We start from the raw sequence: 22,648 nt of genomic DNA on the forward strand, positions 1-22,648 counted from the left end.
AACTTAACGTCTGTTAAACCCCGAACCATCATCATCATAACATCACCACCGACAGTTCAGTTTTCGGCTTTAAATTGTTAAAAATAACAACAACAACAAAAATATTGTTTAAAAAAAATCAGCAATAAAATATTTTATATTTAATGGCCTTTAAATTGAAATTTGTTAATAAATTTTGATTTGATTTTTTTTTTCTTCGTTTATATTTTTTGAGGGAGTTTTTAAATTTATTAAGTTTGAAATTAGAAATATTAATAAATGTACAAAAGCCATAAATTTAATTTATTAATAATAATAATTTTATGTACGAAAATTAATATTAATTTTTGTTGAAAAAAAAAAAAATATAGAAAAAAATATATCACACACGCAGCAAACGTTGAACTTTTTTAAATTAGTAAGAAATATTTATTATAAAGGGAATTTTTTAAATATTATTATATTTTTTAATATTTTTTTAATTTCCTTTAATAATTTATTTGCTTTTGTTTAAAGAGTTTAGTTAATAAATTTATTTTCTATTCTATTATTTTTATTTATAGCGGCCACCTAGTTCATCATTATCATATGGAGGAGCCATGAACGATGATGCTAGATCGCCGGGCGCTGGTAGTACACCTGGTCCTTTATCTCAACAACCACCTGTCCTAGATACATCAGACCCTGGTAAGTGAAAATGTTATTAAATTATTATAAAAAAACTCAGAAACTCGGCTTAGAACTAAAGAAATTTATCAATTTTAAAAGACAAAACTTTTTTTTGAGCTTCAAACTCAAATTGACCTTTGACCTTTTTTTTAATAAATATAATATATTAAATTTGAGTTTAAACAAATTGACCGATCCTCAGAAAATTTGATTGAAAGATTTTGGTTCTTACAAAACTTGTTTATGATGAATTTCATCGTTGTACTCGTATATTTAAGCTTGTAATTAGCGATCCTCACAAAAGTTGGTAGAGAGATTTTGGCACATATAAAACTTGTTTATGTCGAATTTCATCGCTGTATTCATATTTCTAAGCCAGTAATAAATGTTAAAGTAATTTTCTAAATGGGACCTAATATGGAAAGTAGGGTCAGTTATGGACCGATCCTCACAGAAGTGTTAAAGTAAATTTCTGAAGGGGACCTTATAAGGGGGGTAGGGTCAATAATGGACCGATCCTCACAAAAGTTAGTAAAGAGATTTTAACTCATACACTTGTTTATATCTAATTTCATCGCTCTACTCGCATTTCTGAGCTAGTAATGAACGTGAAAGACATTTTCCGAAGGAAACCTTATATGGGGGATAGGGTCAATTATGGACCGATCATCATAAGACTTATTTATGTAGAATTTTAATTGCTATACTAAAATTTTTAAACCAGTTATGACTGTTAAAACCGTTCTCCGGGGGGGGGGGAGGGGGGGTAGTCACTTGTATGGGTGCTATGCGAAAACGTGGACCGATTTTGTCTATTTTCAATACCAAACAAACCTTATCAATAGAGAATATTCATGCAAAATTTCAGCTGTCTAGCTCCTCACGTGTGGTCCCTATCGTGATTTCAACAGACAGACAGACGGACATGGCTAGATCGTCTCAGAATCTAATAAGGACTCAGAATAAATATGTACTTTTATGGGTCTTAGGCGAATATTTCGATGTGTACCCCATCTTTTTTGATGGTGGGCATAAAAAGACTTCCCGTTAAGAAATATTTTTGTTTAAAAAAATACTCGAGCACTAAGGTCATTAAAAATAAAACTCTGTAATGATATTTTTTTCTCTTACGAAGAAATTCTTTAAAACATTCAAACAAAATTTTAATAATTTTTACAAATTTGTTCATTTTGTCTAATTTAAATACTATCAAGCAAATAATGTTTACAAATGACAATATAAGATCATAAATTTAATAGGCATTTAATCTCAAGAATATAAATTATGCAAACTTTTAACAATATTGAGTTGTCTGTGGTTTTCAAACTCTCAGGCACGCAAAATTTTGTCATTTTTTTAAAATACTATAATTATTTTGGAAATAAAAAAAAAAAAAATCATAAAAGGTCCATATATTTGTATACAAAATAAATTCGTTATAAAAGACAATAGTACCGCGTCTAGCAGTATTTAATGTTTAAAAAACGTAGAGTATTTTGTTTGTGCGTCATAAAACTGAACTGAAAATTTATATATATGGAAAAAAATCATGTATTCTTTGACTTTTATTATTCATTATTTTCACATTTATTTTCAGACAATTTTATTGTCGGTGGCAAATATAAAAAAAAACAATACAACACAACAAACGAAATTCATATAAAAATGATACATTCTGTGTTCAAGTCCATAAACAAATACATACTGCTAAAAACGTGTATACAGATACACACCAATACTTTTGTAAACCCCCAAAATCGTATCAGTTTTGTATATATATATATATAGTAGATAGATGATAGTGTATGTTATGAATGATTTTTATGTTTAATTTCTTTTTTTTTTTGGTTTTTTATTATTTTGTCGCCATTTGGTGGCTATTAAATTATTTTAAAGTAATTTGTTTAAAAGCTGCTTGTGTGTGTGTCAGTCAGTGTTTATGTTTATGTTTTGTTATTTTATTTTATTTCTTTCTTTAGTTTCAAAGAGATAAACTTTTAAACATTAGAAGAAAGAAAAAATAAACTTTGATAAATTATTTGTTTGCATAGATAAGTTTTAATTAAACAATGATTTCTGTCAGATTTCTATAAAAATCAAATTAATTATAATTTAATATAATTTGACAAAATGAACAAATTAAGTAAAAGATAAAAAATAATAAATAAAACAAAATTTATTAGTTGTAAAAAGGGATTTGTTAAGTAGCGAAGATTTGGCTAGAAATTTATTATTAGTATATTTTAATTGTGCTTACACAATTTTTGGTTAAAGCAACTAAATTTTTTAATCGAGAGAACTAAATTATTAAAAGTTATTTTAAAACTGTGCTTTTAAATTGAATTTGCAAACATGTAACAAAAAACATGTTGGCTGCAACTAGAGTTCTGTAAAATTAACTAAATTTCTATAGCTATTATTTCCAGTTCAATTGCTAGAACTAAATTATTAAAAGTAAAAACATGTTTGCTGCAACTAAAGTTATGTAAAGTCAACTAAATTTCTATAGCTATTATTTCCAGTTCAATTGCTAGAACTAAATTATTAAAAGTTATTTTGTGTTGTTGAAAAGAAAAAGTTGTAAGGAACTGTTTTAAAACTGAATTCGCAAAATTTAACAAAAACCTTGTTTGCTGCAATTGAAGTTTTGTCAAGTCAACTAAATTTCTATAGCTAGTATTGCCAATTGCCTTAATGACTATATTTTGTACAAATCCTTTTAGTTCTGCAATAGCTAATGCTTGTTTCTCTGGGAAAAAAGTGTAACATTTATTTAGTTCCATATGTCTGCTGCTGGTACTTTTAAACGAATAATATCCAAAAAATATTTTAGACAGCATATGCAAGCATATTTTGAAAAAAAGCTGTATATGTACGATTTGATAATGGTTTTTTCTAGTACCAGTTTTACTTTCTATAACAAAAATACATGTTTTTTCCTCTGTCTGTCTGTCCGTCCGTCTGTCTGTCAATGATTGTTATTTTGGAGAAAAGGTGGAAATTTGATGATGCTTAGACAAATTTTGAACACACCCTATTTGGCTTTTTATATAGATTCTTTTCCTTTATAATTGTTGTTGTCTATTGTTTAAGTGTAGAAATATGATAATATGCGTATATTTCATATTTGTTTCGGTGGTCGACGACGTAGTCGTTGTTGTCTAACTTCAAGGGATGAAGATGAATTGCTTTATGTCTGTTTTGACGTAATCGTACTCTTTTCACACACAGCCATACATTGTATATAGAGACTTTCTATTATATGTTTTTTTTTTTTTTAACTAAATGTATCTGGTTTTATTTTTAGGGTAGTAATATTATAAAGAATCCCAGCTGTATCCCGTTAAAAGTATGATTCAGTTTTTATTTTCTTGTTGTTTTGTTTTCGTTATGGTTGTTTTTTTTTAACATTCATAAGCTGTAGGATTAAAATTCAAGAAATGAGCAAATTGAAATTATTTTTATTTCATTTCCACAGAAAGGAAAATACCTAAGGTCTTAGAAATTAAACTTAAGCAAATGAGACCATAAATTTAAACAAGATTAGAGGGAAATTTTCCAAAAAAAATATTACTTTTAATAAAAATTTAAACATAAATAAACAGTAGTAGTAGCAAGGAACTGAAAACAAGTATTAGGTTTAGCTAAACTTCAATTAAGCGAGTTTAGTTAAACTGGTTAATTGAAAGTTTAACATAAAATTACTTCAAAAATTTAGAAAATATAACTTAAGCAAGCAGCAAATGCAAAAATTTGTCAAAAATTAGTTAAACTTTAAATAGCAGAGTTTAGTTAAACCAGGTTTTTTAAAGTTTAGCAAACAAAAATACATTTTTTGTAATTATATTTAAATAATTTCCAAGAAAATCACCTTAAAATTTCTAAAATTTGTGAAAGTGAATTTTTCCTATTTTTCCTTTAAAATCGTTAAACACTATTATTCATTAATGTCACAGCTTATATAATTAACAAACAAATAAAAATTTGCCTAAAGTACGTGACCGATTGTTTATTTTCTTTTTGCCTTTAAGATCAATAAAAATTGTTAAATTAAGCATTAGAAAAATAAAAAAAACATTAAATACAACCAAATAAAAACAGCTTGAGACCAACAACATCAACAAGCAACATTTTAAGCGCATTAACAACAAAAATCAAACAGTGACATAAAAACCCGAAAAACTAAACAAAAGTCAAAGGGAGGGTTGGCGAAAATAAATCGAATGAAAATTTAACACCCTTAACAGAAACAAATAATTGTAAAAAAAAATATTTGTAACTGTTACAATTTTATGGTTTGGTGTAAAGTTAAAGATAACAATTTGAAAGGTTTTAAAAAAGGGTTTGTGGTGGCCTTTTTAGCACAAACTGCTAGAAAAGGAAATATTGCATTATTTGCTTAAAAAAATTACATTGATTGAATGTTATGCCTTAAACTCACAACAAACCACATGAGTTGTTAATTATAAAAAAAAATCAACAAATATAATCTTTAATAAGGGTTAAATTAACATTTCTATTAAAATTTAAATATTAAGTAATAATAATGACAACAAATAACATTTATTAAGTTATTAACACTTAAATGGAAATTTTATTTCAAAGTGTCATGTTTTAGGTGAATAAAAATCCCCAAAAAAACCACTTGTTGCAATTTAGTAGAGTTCAAAAACTAACATTTAAACTATAATTATAAAATTAAAATTAAATTGAAATTATTTACGCTTAAATAATATTTAATTATAAAAATTTAATGGTGTTGAGTGTTGTTTTAATTTCGGTTCTTATCTATATATAAAAAAAAACTTTTAATAAACATTTGTTTGATGATGATGAGGGTTTGTCTTCGAGCTATAATTATAGGTTCTAGTTTTTGGTAGAATTTTGTTTTCGTTTAATTTTTTTTTCGTATTAACATTATCATTATGTTATTAAGAAAATGATAGCGGTTAAATTGTAGAAGAAATTTTGTTTAGGAAAAATGTTCTGGTGTTGTTGTAGAGGTTTTGGTTTCAACTATATAATTATAAGATTAAAATAATTAGTTTTTAGTTGACTTGAAGTTGCAGGGAATAAAAATATGCTTTTAAATTTAGTTAAACTTTCAAAAATCAAGTTTAGTTAAACTAGGTTTAAATGAGTTTAAACTTTTAAATTAGGGAATTTTTGTTAAACATTTCATATAGTTTTAAAACAAGCCAATTTTTATTTATAATTTACACAATTTTCTTATAATAAAATGTAAAAAATTTGCAAAATTTTGTGCAGATTTATGATCCTAAACAATATTTTTCACAGACTTTAAGACGCTAAACTTTCAGGCCAAACTAACAGCAACAATGATTTTAATATTTTCTCTTAAAAAAAAAGAATATTAATAATAATGTTGTTTAAAAATTATGATGGGGTTTCTTTTTCATTGTTCATGCAACATCTCAAGTTAAACTTAATTCTACTCTCAACTTTACTACAACACAAAAACAACAAAAAAATACAAGTTTAATGACTTGGCCGCCTTAAGAAGTAACAAACTAAAGAAAAAAACATCCAAACTACAAGGTGTTTCTTTCTTTTCTTAACTCTTTGGTCATCTTGAGACCTTAAAACATGGTATAACTTGTGTCATAGTTTTCTTATAGTATATTTTTTTTTTCTTGGTCATAAAGTATTTAAGCAGTTTTAAGTGCCACTTCTTTAACACTTTTACAAGACATACTTATAATGATAATACCAGTACAAAGCTATATAAAGATAGCCCTGACTTAATGTTAAAACTTAAAAGCTTAAAGTTAAAAAACACTTGAGAATATTGAACTTTATGGTAGTAACTCCAAAAAAAAAAAAAAAAATAAAAAAATAAAATTGTAATAAATTATTTAAGGTGATATGCAATATTTTTATAACTAAACAAAAAAAATGATAAAGCAAATTTAGAAATTTAGCAAAATTTTAAAATTCATGAGAAAATTTTAATTTTATTGACACATTTTCTTTGGTTTTTCTAAAACAACAAACACAACGATGAGCCTTTTGTTTTCAAATGACTATTGTTTGCTTTAACATTTCCACTATATGCTTCATTTATTTCCTCCACTTAAATAAATGGAAAACACTCATCACAATAATCATCATCAGCAGCGTGCAACGCAATTGTTTCTCTTTACGTTATCAAATAAAAATTATTAACACCTCAATAATTTAATGTTAAATATCAACCACAAAAATAGTCCGACTACTTTTAAATAAGAAATTATCACACAAATGTCTGTCCTTCTGTCCGTTTGTTTAATAAGAAAACTACTCTCTTACAACATTGTAAAACAAAACCCAACATTTTTGTAATACTTAATTTTGTTTTTCCTTTTTGTCTGCTTTAAAAACAGGGGCAAAAAAAAAACTGGAAAAGAAATTCCACTGCAATTTTGAAATAATAAAAAAATAACGAAAAATTCTCTATACAAAACCAACGAGGAGAAGAGTGTAATTTTATGCACGAATTCATAAAATTCTATTCAAATGGAAAATGTGATTTTTATCAATTGTGACAGTAGAGAGATGAACGAACGAACAAATGAACACAGAAAATATATATATTAGTATGTGTAAAAGTAGAAATAACATAATGTAGTTTAGTAACTAGTAGATACAAGTGTTCAAAAGATGAATAAACAAAATATATATATATAAAATTAGTTACATATATGCCAGAGCAGGGGAAAAATATAGATTTTTTAAACTATATTAAAAGAAGAATTAAAGTTTAGCTAAACTGCTATTAAAGGTATTCTGTTAAAACAGATTTTTTGTTAGTTTAACTCGTGTGAACATAGCCTGTTCGGTTGTAGACTAAAATTTTACTGTTAAGCTTTTTTAAAAAGAAACTTACGTGTTAGAAACATAACAAGTGATCTGTATTAATCATAGTCAAATAATGTGTAAAAAGTTTAAAGTTTAGTTAAACTTGGATTTGGCGAGTTTAGTTAAACTAGGATTTTGAAAGTTTAACCAATAAAACTATCATAGTTAAATCGCAATTGTGAACATATTTATAAAAAATCAAACCATATAGAAAATTTATCAATACTAAAGAAAATATTTGAACTTTTTTTTTGCAAATTTTGGTTATAATTTAATTCATTTTCTAGATCTCTTTTTATTTGAACAACAATAACACATTTATTTATTGAATTTCATAACTTCCTTTGAACTGTTCGTATATATTTCAATTTTAACTGCAATTATAGGAATTCTTTCATGTTAGAAACATAACAAGTAATCTGTGTTAATCACAGTCAAATAATGAATCTGTAAAGAGTTTAAAGTTTAGTTAAATTTGGATTTGGCGAGTTTAGTTAAACTAGGATTTTGAAAGTTTAACCAATAAAACTAATGTAATTAAATCACGAATTTGAAGTTATTTATAAAAAAATCAAACAATTTGGTAATTTTATCAATACTAAAGAAAATATTTGAACTTTTACCTGTTACTTTTGCAGATTTTGGTTATAATTTAATTCCTTTTCTAAATTTTTTTTTATTAGAGCAACATTAAAACATTTATTTTTCCAATTTTATAACTTCCTTTGAACTGTTTGTATATATTTCAATTTTATAGCAGTTTATTAACATTAATCATAAAAATATTCTTCAAGAAAAAGAAATTGAAAGTATTTCTTTATTTTTTTTGTGATATCAAGAAAAATCTTTGAATTTTAACCAAAATACCAAGTTTAATAGTTGAAATAAAAACAATGAATATTGTATACTTTTATTATGGATTTTTATTTAATTTTATGGCCAAAAAAGAAAAAACACAATGTTATAGCCATTGAGTCAGCTAACACAAATGTATCCGTTATACCTTCAAACAAATTCTTTTTTTCATACGTAGTGTTGGTCTACGTAATAAGTGTTTGAGTTGTTGAGGTTTGTTTTTTTTTATATATATTCATTTCTTCAATACTTTTGACTATAAATTTTATAGCTTTTTAATAGTTTCTCACATTTTTTTTAGCTGGTTCGTGTTCAGCTGTTCAATTTAAAGCAAAAAGCGTATAGATTTTCAAAAAGATCTTTTAGTAAATATTTCTTGAGTTCTACATATTGGTAGAGTGTGTGTTGTTGTGGGGTTGTGTGTGATTTTAATGTCTTGTCTTATAGCTTTATTTTTGATGTGTAACTTGTTGCCGTGTTTTTGTGTTATTTTTCCAAAATCGTAAAATTGATATCTTTTCGATTTTTTGTTTTGATTTGGGAATTTTTATGTTTTGCTGCTGCTGCCCATACTGATGATGATCTATTTTGTTGCTCCACATAAAGCAGTTTACATTGTTGTTGTTGCTTTTTTCCCTTTCTTGGAGCTGTTGGCCCCCACTTTTTTTGAAGTCTGTTAAGAACAAGTAATAGACAATTGTTTAAGTTTAAGCTTTGCTGTCATAAAAATAGTTTTATGTCATAAAATTATATCGGAAATTTTATTTATATTTGAAATTGTTGTTGTAAAAGATCAAGGTAGTTTTTTTTAGCTTGTTTTAGTGTTTATGAATAAAAAAAATATTATTCCATGAATAAACGCACAAATGCTTGAGTTATAAATAAATTAGGCATAGAGTTGTAAAAACATAAACATAAAAATCAATAGAGCATTTTAAGTGAGGTTAAGACCACCTATATAATAGAAGTTTAAGAAAAAAGTTTGCATTTTTCACCAGATTGTGCAATCTTTAACACTATAGGTCTTATCATTGGTCACCTCGTTTCACCGAACGGCCACAATTATCACATCATTTGCTATTGCTGTTTTAATCATTTAAATAAAATATTTTATTTCATTTTAATAAATAAATAAAGACTGTTATTCACACATACTAAATACATACTTGAACATACAGTAAAACCTTGATATAAAGTACTTTTTTAATAATTGTTAAAATATTAAGTTGGTTTGTTTTAATAAGATTTTTTCAAACTTTAAAAGATTTTACTGTTTTTTAAGATGACAGACAAGTTTGCATGTATTTAAGTCGAATAAAAGACACGCTCAAAACTTTGATCTTTTCATTAAACACACATCTAAATGTATAAATGTATAAACCCAGCCAGCAATGAGAACACCCAAACACATCAGAGCAGCAGCAGCAACAAAATCACAAGACAACAGCAATAATTCATATAAACATGATCTTCAACAGCAACAACAACAATATCATCATCATTTTTGCAGCAACAGCTATATAACAAGTAATAATTTCAACAATTATCATGATCGACATTTTGAAGTATTGTGCTTGATTTCAACTGTCTCAACTGTCCATTTTGTCTGTTCGTTCATTTATTGCAAAAGTAGTCAAATGTTGCTGTTGTTGTTGTTGTTATTCAAATGATAAATAGAATGAATTCTTCTTACATTTCTAATTCTCTCCAAACTGCCGTTCCGTTCAGTTCGTTTGTCCGTCCGTTTAAATAATAAAACAAAAAATAACAAGCATTTTTTTCCTACTTGTTAAATGTGTATGTATACGATTTGTTTTTTTTAAGTTTAAACAAAAAAAAAAATATTATTTATAGCATTTAATCAGTAATTATTATTGTTGTATTAAATGGTGACGACCTTTAACGACCTGTAACAGTCAATTTAGACAGTTTTTTGCAATTTATATGAGATTTTTTTCTTTTTAATTTTTTTTGCTGCTTTTGATTTCTGTTTGAACAAACCAAAAGAAAAGAAATACTTAGAAATATTGTAATTTTTTGTTAATAAAAGTAATGTATGAGAAACCAAAAAAAAAAAAGACTAATTTCTTTATAATTGCTAGTGGTAAATACCTGTGTGTTGTGTGTCTGTTGGAGTTTGTGCCTTAAGAGTTACGCCTTTTAAATTAAATGTTTAGTTTTTTTGGGCTGCTTTAGTCTAGTTAATATTTAGGGTTTTCCTTTTATATTTTTGTGTTAGTATATTATTAAATGTAATTGTATATTATAGTATTGTTATGAAAAAAACCAAGAAAATTTTTTAATATAGTTTTCTTGTATAGTTTTTTTTTTAAGAATTTTTAATAACAACTTTAATCAAGGTTTAAAAAGCTCTTACAATTTTGAAAAAAAGTATAGTTTAAGGTTAATTAACCAAGTTTAGTTAAACTAAGTTTAGTTAGAAACTTAGAAAGTTAACTTTATAAATCGGGTTACATTAAGCTTAAGTTAATCTTGAGACGATGTAAATATTACAGCAAAAATAGAAACGTGAACAAATTATTTAATTACGTTTGGTTATAGTTTTTAACTTAGGGGTTTAAAAAAGCTTTTAAAAGTTTGAAAAATGTTTAGTTTAAGGTTAATTTACAGAGTTTAGTTAAACTAAGCTTAGTTTACTAATTAGTTAACTTTAGTTTTAAATTTAGTTAAACATTATTTTTTTATTTAGGTTTAGTAAAAGTTAATTAAATCCTTGATTAAAGAAGTTTAGTAAAACTTTATAACTTCCTGGAAAATAATTCCCATACGCAACAGATTTAATATAAGCTTTTTATATAATCCCTTGTCACCCTTAGTTATAACGTCCTTACATACGTCACGTTTCTTCTTTTTTTTGTTTTCCCTAGTAATGATCATTAAATAAATGTTTTTTTATTTCTTATCTAATAATCATCATTTAATTAATGTTTTAATACACTTATGAAACCTAAATTTGTAATTGTTTTGTTTACCCCTAAAAACTTTACTACTTTAACCAAACTTACATTAAGTTTTGTTAAAAGAAATTACTATATTACCTAACAACAAACAAACAGACAAACAACTAAAACTGACCATTGTATATCTATTTTTAAATGTCATCATAGTAAGTTTTCCTACAACAACTTACATATAACTATGTCGAACAAATTACTGTAGACACAATTATTACATTAAAGCGTTAATGTAAAGAGTGTCTGTCTGTCTGAGAGAACATTTGTGGGTATGTGTCATAATTGAGTGGTTTGTGGTAGAACGTTCTTAATGTGTTTTACTAGTCGAACTAAATGTGTAATTCATAAAAGTACGTGTATATTAATGATATAAAATACAAATGCATTTAAACGCAATTACTTTGTAAGTTTTGTTTGTTTGTTTGTATGATGATGATGATAGTCAACATACATACCACTTTTTTCGGTTAACAGGAAAGGTTTGTTGGTCCCTACTGCCAACCAACGAACCAACCACTTCTACTTTCATAGCGACATTTATCAACGATGGGCATTTCATTAACAAAGTCCTAAAGTTGTTTTAATGAAAATTTTTGTATTTTGTATAATTTTGATGATAATAATGATTACAACATGTAAAAGTTTTTGTAGTTTTATTATAACCATCATAAAGATCTTTTATCAATAATAATGATTATAATAAAAACCACACAATAACTACATATACATACATGCATATGTCCATATATTCAATACAATATTTATAATATAATTATTTTAAATAATCCTTTTTTTACACTCTCCCCCCTTTTCATAGTAAAGGCCTATAAATCATTGATTTTTTGGGGGGTGAAGGGACAAAATTATTGTGTGAAAACTTTCTAATATTGATTAAAAAAATATTTAGTTTTGGTTTAATTGTTGGTGTTACTAGTTTTAGTAGTGGCTTCAGAGCAACCAATTTTTCAACAAAACCTCAATTAGAACATAATGACATTGAAAATTACGCGCCACAGTCATGAACACAACCAGCAACAGGATTTGCTAATACAAACGCAGCAAATAAGTACATACATACATGGTAACATACATGATGTGTGTTTAAGGATATGAGCCGTTTTATATTTTTAGATTTTATTATTGAGTATTTTGTGTGTACAAAGTATTAAAAGTTCAAAACTATAGTTCATTTTGTGGTGCAAAACTACAAATGATAGTTTTAGCAAAAATAATTAATTTAAAAATATTCCTAAAATATTTCTATACTAACATTTTGTCTTTGTGTTTTGCTAATCTTTGCTTTAAAATCATTTACAATTTTTAAAATAAAATTAATAATAATATTTCTGAGTCGTTTAATAAATTTGTTGAAAATTACTTAAATACAAAAAAAAATTTAGTAAATTTTTTTGTAATGTAAAAAGATTTTTACATGTTGATAACATTACAAGTGCCATAATGTAGATTATTAATATTGTGCTAATAAACATTTTGTTGTATACACTTTTTTCGTTGCTGTTTTTTCTGATGAGTGCATTTCAGTATATTTTAGTTTTAGGCGAAAAAAAATCGTATTACAAACAATTATTATTGTATATTGCCGTGTGTTGCAGTTGTCGTCATTGTCATTAAATTCATATAAGTCATTTAATTATTAGAAATTTCAGCACTTGCATGCAACCAAGCAGAACACCAACAGCAGCAACATTTACAGAAAAAAAATATTAAGCACACAAAATTAAAAACAAAGAAAAACACGCACTTAAATGTTGAAACTGAAATAAAACAAAACTTCTACTAATTGTTACAATTGTCATTACGACAAAAAATATTAACAACAACAACAAAATATGCCATAATAATATCAAGGACTTAATAGACACATAGACAATGCAAATATGACATTAAAAATAGTAACGAAAACAAATAATTTAATTACTTTTGTTTTTTTAGGGCATAGTTTTTTACTAGTAGGTTTAATTTCCTTTTAAACTAAACCATAATTATAACAATTTAAAAACAAATCAAAAAATAGTTGCTCGATTAGTTAAACTTTGTTTAAGCTAGTTTAGTTAAACTAGGTTTTAAAGAGTTTAAGTTTTGAAAAGCAAATAAATTCAAAGCTTTTGTTATTGGATGTTTATATATCAGCTTTAGGATTAAATACGACATTAAAAATAGTACCGAAAACAAATAATTTAATTACTTTTGTTTTTTAGGGCATAGTTTTTTACCAGCAGGTTTAATTTCTTTTTAAACTAAACCATAATTATAACAATTTAAAAACAAATCAAAAAATAGTTGCTAGATTAGTTAAACTTTGTTTAAGCTAGATTAGTTAAACTAGGTTTTTAAGAGTTTAAGTTTTGAAAAGCAAATAAATTCAAAGCATTTTTCAGTGGATGTCTATATATTAGGTTTAAGTTGAAAATTTAGTTAAACTTAGCTACTTTAGGATTAAATTAAACTTGAATTTTCAAAAAGTATTAAAAAAAATTTATACAAAAATTTAAAAAAATAGTAACAATTAAAAAATATATTTATAAAATTTGCTTAGAAGTTAAACTTTGTTCCTCTTTATGTTTCTTATTTGAGTCTAGTAATTTTTCCTATTAAAGTAATTTAAGTAAATTAGGTATAAAGGTTTGTTATATACCTTTTATCATCATATTACCTTAAAAATAAAATGATATTTTAGTAATATTTACTTAAACTAAATAGAAAAGTAAAACTTAATACATTTCATGATTTTTACGCAAAACTCAAAAATAAACCATAAATTATGTAAAAAGTAACAAAAACCATTAGATAAGAAAAAAAAGCCCCAGAAAAAAAAACACATTCGTAAATATTTTAACAACTAATTTATAAGAAATTCAAAGACTAAAAATGTTTTTTTTTACCAAAAACCTAAACAAGGGTAGTAAGGCCAACAAATGGAAAAAAAGGAAAAACTTTTTTCCATTTTCAATGCAAACATATTTTCTAATTTGTGTTGACTAATTTATGGCCTTTTACTTATGCCTACATACAAACTTAATGGCAAAAATGAAAATAGGAACGTATAAAGACATTTCTTTTAATATAAAGGTTTTTAAGCCTAGGAGTAGGCAGTAAAAGAAAATTACAATTTTATAAGCAGTTTAGCCAAGAAATGGAGAAACTAATTTCAAATTGCCAAAAAGTACGAAAAAAACATACAACATTAAAATGTAAGTAATAGCTACATTTATGCTCATTGGAAAGACAATTCTAGAAACCACAAAATATTTTACTAGGTTATCAACAAATATTGAGGGGGTGTTACAGGCGACAGCCAGAAAAGAGAGTGTTTGTTTAACCAAACAAAAAAAGGTGTATAATAAAAATAAATGTTAGTTAGTTTCTTTTTTGTTTTTGCTACTTGTTAAAAAGGGAGTTAGAAAGTATTTTCTTTTTTTTATTAGAAGGGGAAATTTTTTTCTTTTTTTTTGTAATTTGGCTCAAGTGAATGTTGTTTTAATATTAATCCCAAAAGGGATGTCTAATTTGCAGCTTTAGTGTGTTTATTTGAAAAAGCAAGAAAATAAACTTAATATTAAATACACATTAGACATGACATACAATTTAAATAAATATACCAAGTTTATGTTTAAATAATGTTTTAAGACAGGTTGGCAAAAAAATATATATAAAGAAAAATCTGTAATTGGGGTGGGGAATATAAGAAGACAATACTTATTAAAAGTTAATTTTAATAAAAATTTATGTATAATTTTTATTTGTTAACATGTTATGTGGTTCACTGTTAAATTTAAAAAAATCCCTTTAACCTTTACCTCTAACTCAAACTTTTATGCTTAATTATTAATTGTTATTGGTTAATGTTTTTAATAACTAAATATAGCTGGTTTAATCTGATTGGTTAGTTATTTTCCATTACCTTTTTTGCTGCTAACCTCTTTTTTTATTTTAATATTTATATAAATAATTAAATCCTGTTTCATTATTATGTGTCATTGCATATTTAAAATAATTATATTATTGGTGGTTTTTTCATTAATTTAATCTCAAATTCTTAACAACAAAAAAAATATAATATAATTTAAATTAATTCCACCAAAGCTATCACATATTCACACACACAAAACAAAAAAAAAAAAAAAAAAAACGCCAACAAACCTTTATACAAAAAATTTAACAAAAGTTAAATAAAAAAAAATAATTGTGAATATATTGAATCCCATTATTAATGCAAAAATTATGCAAATGCAAAGCATTTTTTTGAGAATTTTTTTTTATAGAAAAAATTGTTGTATATAATAAATTTTAATAAAAAAAAACAAAAAAATAAATATAAAACAGCTTCAGTAACAGCTTATCTGTTAAAGCTTTTATATACCTTATATACACACACACATGGATTTTATAAAAATGAAATAGGACTTTTTTTTAAAAAATAATATACATATATTGTTTTATAAAATAAATTAATATAAATAAATTATTTGTATACAATTGTTAAAAATATTAAAAAAAAAACTATAAAACAGGTAAATAAACATACATTTTTAATTTAATTTATGTATTTATTTGATCACAAATTGTAAAAAAATGAAAAAGTCTGGTGAAAAAAATTTTTATCTTTTTTACAAAAATATTTTATGTTTTTGTTTTTGCTTAATTTTTTTTAACTATTAAAAAATTCAATTCCAAATCAATGGTGATTTAAAATTCATATATTGATACGTTTTATTATAGCGTTTTATTGGCATTCCCACCATTATTCAATTGCTTGGCAATACTTAACTAATGTTAGTTTTTGTTGTTGTTATTTTATAATATTTAATTATTTGTATTTTGTATCTTAATTAATGGTGACACATTTTTAAATGTTTATCGTTAATTGCATTAAGACGAAACATGCAGCCTGTAATAGTAGTAGTAGTAGTAGTAATAGTCCAAAGAGAGAATAAAAAAAACTTTAAAAATCTGTTTAAAATTACCACAACAATAACAATAAATTGTTTTATTATACAATAACAACAACAAAATTAACATAATAATTAAAACCTATGACAACAATAATAATAATAATGTTAAAAACAAACAAGAAACTAACTGTATTTCGTAAAAAAATTATATTAAATTTAAACTAAATTTAAAAAATTAATTTAGCATAAAACTGTTAGTAACAAAGATTAGTTAAACTTTATTTAAGTTGGTTTAGTTAAACTTGATATTTGAAAATAAATTTATAAAATTAAAATATATCCAAATACACTTGAAAGTTTAGTTAAACTTCTTAAAAGCGAGTTTAGTTAAACTTAGAAATTTAAAGTTTAAGATTTATCAAATCCCAGGAAAATTTGTATTAGTTCAACAACTATTTCTAGAACGCATGATTATAGCCTGTACTCGTTCTTCTTTGGCGTTGAGACCAATGATTTTTGTTCGAAATTGTCACCTGCGGAACTGGTTCTGTGGAAGTGTTATGCAGTCGACACTCGTTCTATGGAACGCTTCTGGAACCATTTTTTCATCAATGATTTTTGTTCGAATTTGGTCACCCTCGGAAATAGTTCTAAGGAAGCTTTAGAGAACGTAGTTCTCTAGAGGAATGGGTTCCAGATATAATGGCGACACCACTAGTTCAAAGGTTGTTGTTTAAAAATCTGAAATGGTTCTGTTTGCACTCGTTCTAGAACTAGTTGTTTTTAGAACAAGTTCCAAAATTTTTCCTGGGATATGACCATTAAGAGCAAATGAAAAAATAAACATTATTATATTAAAGAAATTAGTTAAACTTCACTTTAACTAGTTTAATTAAACTAGCTTCACTTAACTTTAGCTTTAAGACTTAAGAAAATTTTAACAAATTGCTCATAAGTAAAAGTTAAACAAGAAAATAGTATAAGGTTTAGTTAAACTAAGTTTTATTACTTTAATTTTTATTTGTTTAAAGTAATAACTAAATATGTTTAAAAAACTTTATTTTTCTTAAACAATTTAATTTTAATTTTATAATAAAATATGTATGTGTTTGTATTTTTACAAAACTTAAAGATTTTTAATCATGTTTAATTTATTATTTAATAAATTTAGCACATGTTTTCATCAGATTTTTCCAACAACAAAAAGTTATGTTAATTAAATTTTCATATTTGTGTCTATAGTTTCCGTAATTGTTCATGACTTTTAGTCCGCCTTACAACCTGTCTTCAGCAATAAGTACCATACAATAAACAGCATACTTAGTTCAACAGAAGATATGTAATAAAGATAGAAATGTGTATGGTAATAAAAATTACATATTTCTGGATGCAGGATTACCCTCTAAAATTTGGGGTTAGAATTCAAAATTTTTTAAAAAATTTGTTTTTTTTATTATAACGCTTTTCAAATTCGCTTTTAGCCTAATTTTTAAAAATTATGCCTAAATAGTATCTATTCATTGAAGTTTTAAAGTCATAGTTTTTAAAATTTTCTTTAGTTTGTTTTTTTTTTCTATATGCAGTCATGTTCAAAAGTAAAAGAAACATTTGCAGATGAAAAAAAATGCTACAACTATAACATTGAATTAATACATGTGTAGAAAAGTCTATAACTAAAGAAATTGCATGAAGTTGCATTTTTTTGTTGCTTACTTCTTATTTTGTACATGGTTTAAGTTTAAACAAGAAAATTGTTTACTGATGGCCCAGACAGTCTCTTTCTTAGCAGAAGAACGAGAAAAAAAATTTGAGAAAAAAATAGCGGACATGTTTTAAACAAAATTGTCGACAAATGGTTTACACAAGCATAAAATTTTTCCTATTAGATCATGGCAACTAAAACTTAAAAAGGAGTCGTCGGTTAGCAGCAGCTTTATTCTGGTAAACAACAGCTTATGTTAGTAAAAGTCTAAAAAACTGCCTGCAACAGCACAACAATTCAAACAAGATTAAATGATTGAATGGTTGCATGCAATAGTTTTTATTATTACAAAAAATTTTTTCTTGGTTTTTTTCTTAACAGAATTGTTTTAGCACGACTTTGTATTATAGAAAATGATAGAGTAGGAAAAAAACAGCAGAAAATTTTAATAATTTGCAAAAAAAAAAATCCAATGTTTTTTTTAACATAATAGCAAAACAATTAAAAATTAAAATTGTTGAAAGAAATTATAAAAGATTTAAAAGTTGAAACAGTAAAACCTGCTTAAGTAGAACAAACTCTTAAAATAACAACTTTTGTTTTAATAATAATTTATATAATTTTGTTATGTTTTAAATAAAATATTTTTGTTATTTAGTTTGTTTGACTTTAGTGTAACTAGGTTCCACTGTTTGCTTTTTCCCCCTTTTAAATTCTTTCACTATTGTTCATTATCTTGGTTTAAAGCCGTAAACTGTGTTAAAATGACAGTTATTATTTAAATAAATTCTCTAAAAAATTATTTCTTTTTTCACTTGCTCTCCTTATGCTCTATCCACTTTTTTCTCCTGCTTAAACTATTTGTTAAAGTTTTGCATTGCCCATTAAATGTTTTAACAAATGCTGCAGGTTGCCTTGCCAATGTTCTCTTTTTTTTACAAAAAAAAATGAATTTAATTAAAAATTGTGGTTTTTAAATAATGTTTCATATTGTTTTTATAATTTAATTAAAATTGTTTATATTTTTTTGCATTATTTATAGTATAACGTTGCAAAACAAAAAAAAAAAAATCATAGTATTATTATAATTTGTCAATTTACGGTTGTTGAATGTTTGTGTATGTGTGTGTGTGATTTTTTTTTATAATGGACTTATGTTATCAATGAGTTTTTTTTCTCTCTTTTGTTTTAATATATAAATTTTAAAACATTTATTGTATTTTATGGCTGGAAATTTATCTATAATACAATTATAAATAAAATAATTTATAAAAAAAAGTCGAGAATTTTACTGTTTGTTATGTAATTGCTTTAATATTTTGTAAATTTATTTTTTTATCAACATAAGGGAAAAAATACACAATTTTTATGATAATAATTAATGATAAAATTTAGTGAAATTAAAATTTATAAAAGGTATTAACTAAATATTGATAGTGGTGGTTTTAAATGGTTACTAGAGACACTAAAAGCTTTTCCTTAAAGCTTAAAATTTTGAAAAATACCTTTTTCAGCTTTTAAGTAAATTTCTAATTGCTCTTTAATTTAGTTTTTCTGCAAAACTTAGTTCAGTTAAACCTAGTCAGTTAAACCTATTGTGTAAACTTGGGTTTAAATTTTCTCTAAAGCAAAACTCCCAAAAAAAAAAAATGTTAAGATTACAAATTAAACATCACCTTCAAGCTAATATAAAATCGAAAACCATTTTAAACCTTTTTTTCTGAAAAAAAACTTATTTTAAGTAAAATGTTTTAAAATTTACAAAAAAAAAAAAAGAAAGAAAAAAATCCCATCAACATAATTTATACGCTCAAGGCGATAATGAGGTATAATGGAGTAAGACGACATTGAGTTCATCAAAAGCAGCAGCATGTTAAACTATATTATTGAAATGAAATACAAAAACAACAACCAACCAACAAACAAAAAATAAATACAGATCACCTAAGACAAGTAGAAGTCTTATGAAAAGCAAAAAAAAACAGGCTAACCAACACTAGTTATAGGAGGCAGTAGATATAGCCTGTGATCATGAAAGTAGAGAGAGCGAAAAGAAATATGTATGTGTAGCCAGACTTTGTATGCATTTTAACCGAAAACTATTTTGCATATTTAAATAACACTAAGAAATATACACAGCAAAAATTAAACATCAATATATATTATATATAGTATAGCAAAAGAAACCAATGACTGACCATACCATAACAAAAACTGACCATCAATATTATCATCTTCATATGTACAAGAAACATACTTACTCTCAAAAGAAATATACATACTTAAGTATGCCCTAATGTATACAGGGAGAATATGTATTTTTTAAGCCTTTTACAATGATAATACTACTTCGGAGAGGTGTATTGTGTCGGTCTATAAGTTTAAGAAAAGATGTTGATGACGATGTTGATGATGATGACGACGATGACAACAACACTAACTAAAGAACATGGCATGTGATGCGTTACGATGATCACCTAATCAAAAAGGCTAAAATACTTTAAAAAAAATAACTACAACAAAATATGTACATACAGATCTATAGCGCATGGCACAGTGTAACAATTGAGTCAATAATGTCTGCACAGTGGGAAAAAATATGCACGCCTAGTACCAAATTGACATCAATAACATCCGTTGTCAATTATATACACAGAGGAAAAAAGAAATATGCACGCCTGGTAGGAAATTGACACCAAACTGTTTATAATTTTTCAATATGTTAATCTAAGTTTAACTAAACCAGCTAATTCAAAGTTTAACTTAATCTATTAACATTTTAATTTTCGTATTTATTAGTTTTTGAAAATTCTTTAAAAAAATTATATTTTTTTAAATTTTTTTCTTGATTTTTATTAACATTTCGTTCAACTGTTAACTCATCTTAACAATTTGAGCTTAGCTAATATAACAAATACAACAACCACTACAAATACTTAGCATAAAAAAGCAGAACCAAAAAAAATTCTATACAATATATAGAGTTTTTTCTTAAGCCAAGTTAAGAAAATAAGTTTGAAACGTTAAGAACTTGTTTTTAATTCATTTCAACTATAGGTATGTTTATTTATTTTTGTTGTTGCTGTTGTTGTTGTTATTGTTCATTTCAAACTTACTTAAAACATATAAAGCCGATAAAGCTTTAGATGAAGAAGAAGAAGTCAAAACCACCATCAGGCTAAAATAGCCAAGCCAGACCAACTAGCCTTAGCTCAGTCGGACGCTTAGTTAAACAGCCAGTCAGCCAAACACAACCTAATGCTGATGATAATGATGTTAAGGTATTCATTTTTATTTAAAATTTTTTTCTTGATTTTTTTTTATTTTTGTTACTCTCCGATACTTGTTTTCTATATAGTAGAAGAACGAACAAAAATAAAATTTGTATTTAAGCTACAGAAGATGATGGAATCTAAATATTAACATACATAGCATGGTTAAGTAATGGTTTTAAATGATTAACAAATACAACAAAGTTGTGTTTAAAGCTCTTCTTACAGAAAAAAAATTTTTTTCTTAAAACTTTAGTAATTTTTAAAAGAAAATTTTAAATTAAAAATAAAAAAATACATACATTTAAGTATAGAAAAAAATGCTGATAATTTTTTTGTGATTTTTTGTAAAATTTATTTATCAATAAATTATGCTTTCCTGTTTAAGCATTTCAGCCAATTTGAATTCAATATTTGTAAATGTGTGTTTTTAGTGCAACAGCAGCAGCAGCAGTGCGTGTTGTTGTTTTTGTTTAATCCTACAATTTGTGCATTTATTCAACCAGCAAAACTTTATCTCAAAAAGAACATGTAAATTTACTTATGAAATGGGCCGGTTTATTTTTATTTATTTATATATTTTTATTTTGTTTTCTCCATTCAATTCTTTAATTTTTTTTGTTCACCATTCCATTCCCAATATTGATAAGACAATGAGCTAAAGCGAAAAATTCCGTCCAAACAAAAATTAACAAAAAAGGAAGAAAAAAAAGTTACAAAAAACATAGTGTTGCACTTTAAAAAATGCATTCATAAACATGAATCAGACAATCGGGAGTACAAACAAACAATCTGAGAAAAATTGCGAATTAAATAAATACGAAAGAATTGATAATACAACAATAATAACAACAGATTTAATGTAAAAAATTTAAATCACAAAGATAAAAATATTTTATCCGAAATTTGAAATAGGTTTGAACTGAACAGATTTTTCTATTCTAGTTGAATTCATTTCTAGCACAGTTTTCGTTCGATGAGTTATGTTTTAGTTCAATTCTAAATCAGTTCTAGTTCAGTTCTAGTTCAGTTCTAGTTCAGTTCTAGTTCAGTTCTAGTTAGTTCTAGTTCAGTTCTAGTTCAGTTCTAGTTCAGTTCTAGTTCAGTTCTAGTTCAGTTCTAGTTCAGTTCTAGTTCAGTTCTAGTTCAGTTCTAGTTCAGTTCTAGTTCAGTTCTAGTTCAGTTCTAGTTCAGTTCTAGTTCAGTTCTAGTTCAGTTCTAGTTCAGTTCTAGTTCAGTTCTAGTTCAGTTCTAGTTCAGTTCTAGTTCTAGTTCTAGTTCAGTTCTAGTTCAGTTCTAGTTCAGTTCTAGTTCAGTTCTAGTTTCAGTTCTAGTTCAGTTCTAGTTCAGTTCTAGTTCAGTTCTAGTTCAGTTCTAGTTCAGTTCTAGTTCAGTTCTAGTTCAGTTCTAGTTCAGTTCTAGTTC

The 22,648-nt window shown here is 25.3% G+C and overlaps 1 protein-coding gene across 4 annotated transcripts in view; it reads left to right on the forward strand.

The window, feature by feature from the left end:
• LOC119604243 (homeobox protein homothorax) overlaps nt 1-22,648 on the forward strand; it is a 160,595-nt gene that overhangs the window by 78,854 nt on the left and 59,093 nt on the right. For all 4 annotated transcript variants that reach the window (XM_037956744.1, XM_037956734.1, XM_037956758.1 and 1 more), the window contains exon 7: nt 543-666. In XM_037956744.1, coding sequence (XP_037812672.1) covers nt 543-666 — 124 coding nt within the window. The remainder of the gene's footprint in view (nt 1-542; nt 667-22,648) is intronic.

This window comes from Lucilia sericata, unplaced genomic scaffold (assembly GCF_015586225.1).
Source record: "Lucilia sericata isolate MDLA Ls3-8-SP2 unplaced genomic scaffold, ASM1558622v1 Contig000012F_arrow, whole genome shotgun sequence".
Classification (NCBI taxonomy): domain Eukaryota; kingdom Metazoa; phylum Arthropoda; class Insecta; order Diptera; family Calliphoridae; genus Lucilia; species Lucilia sericata.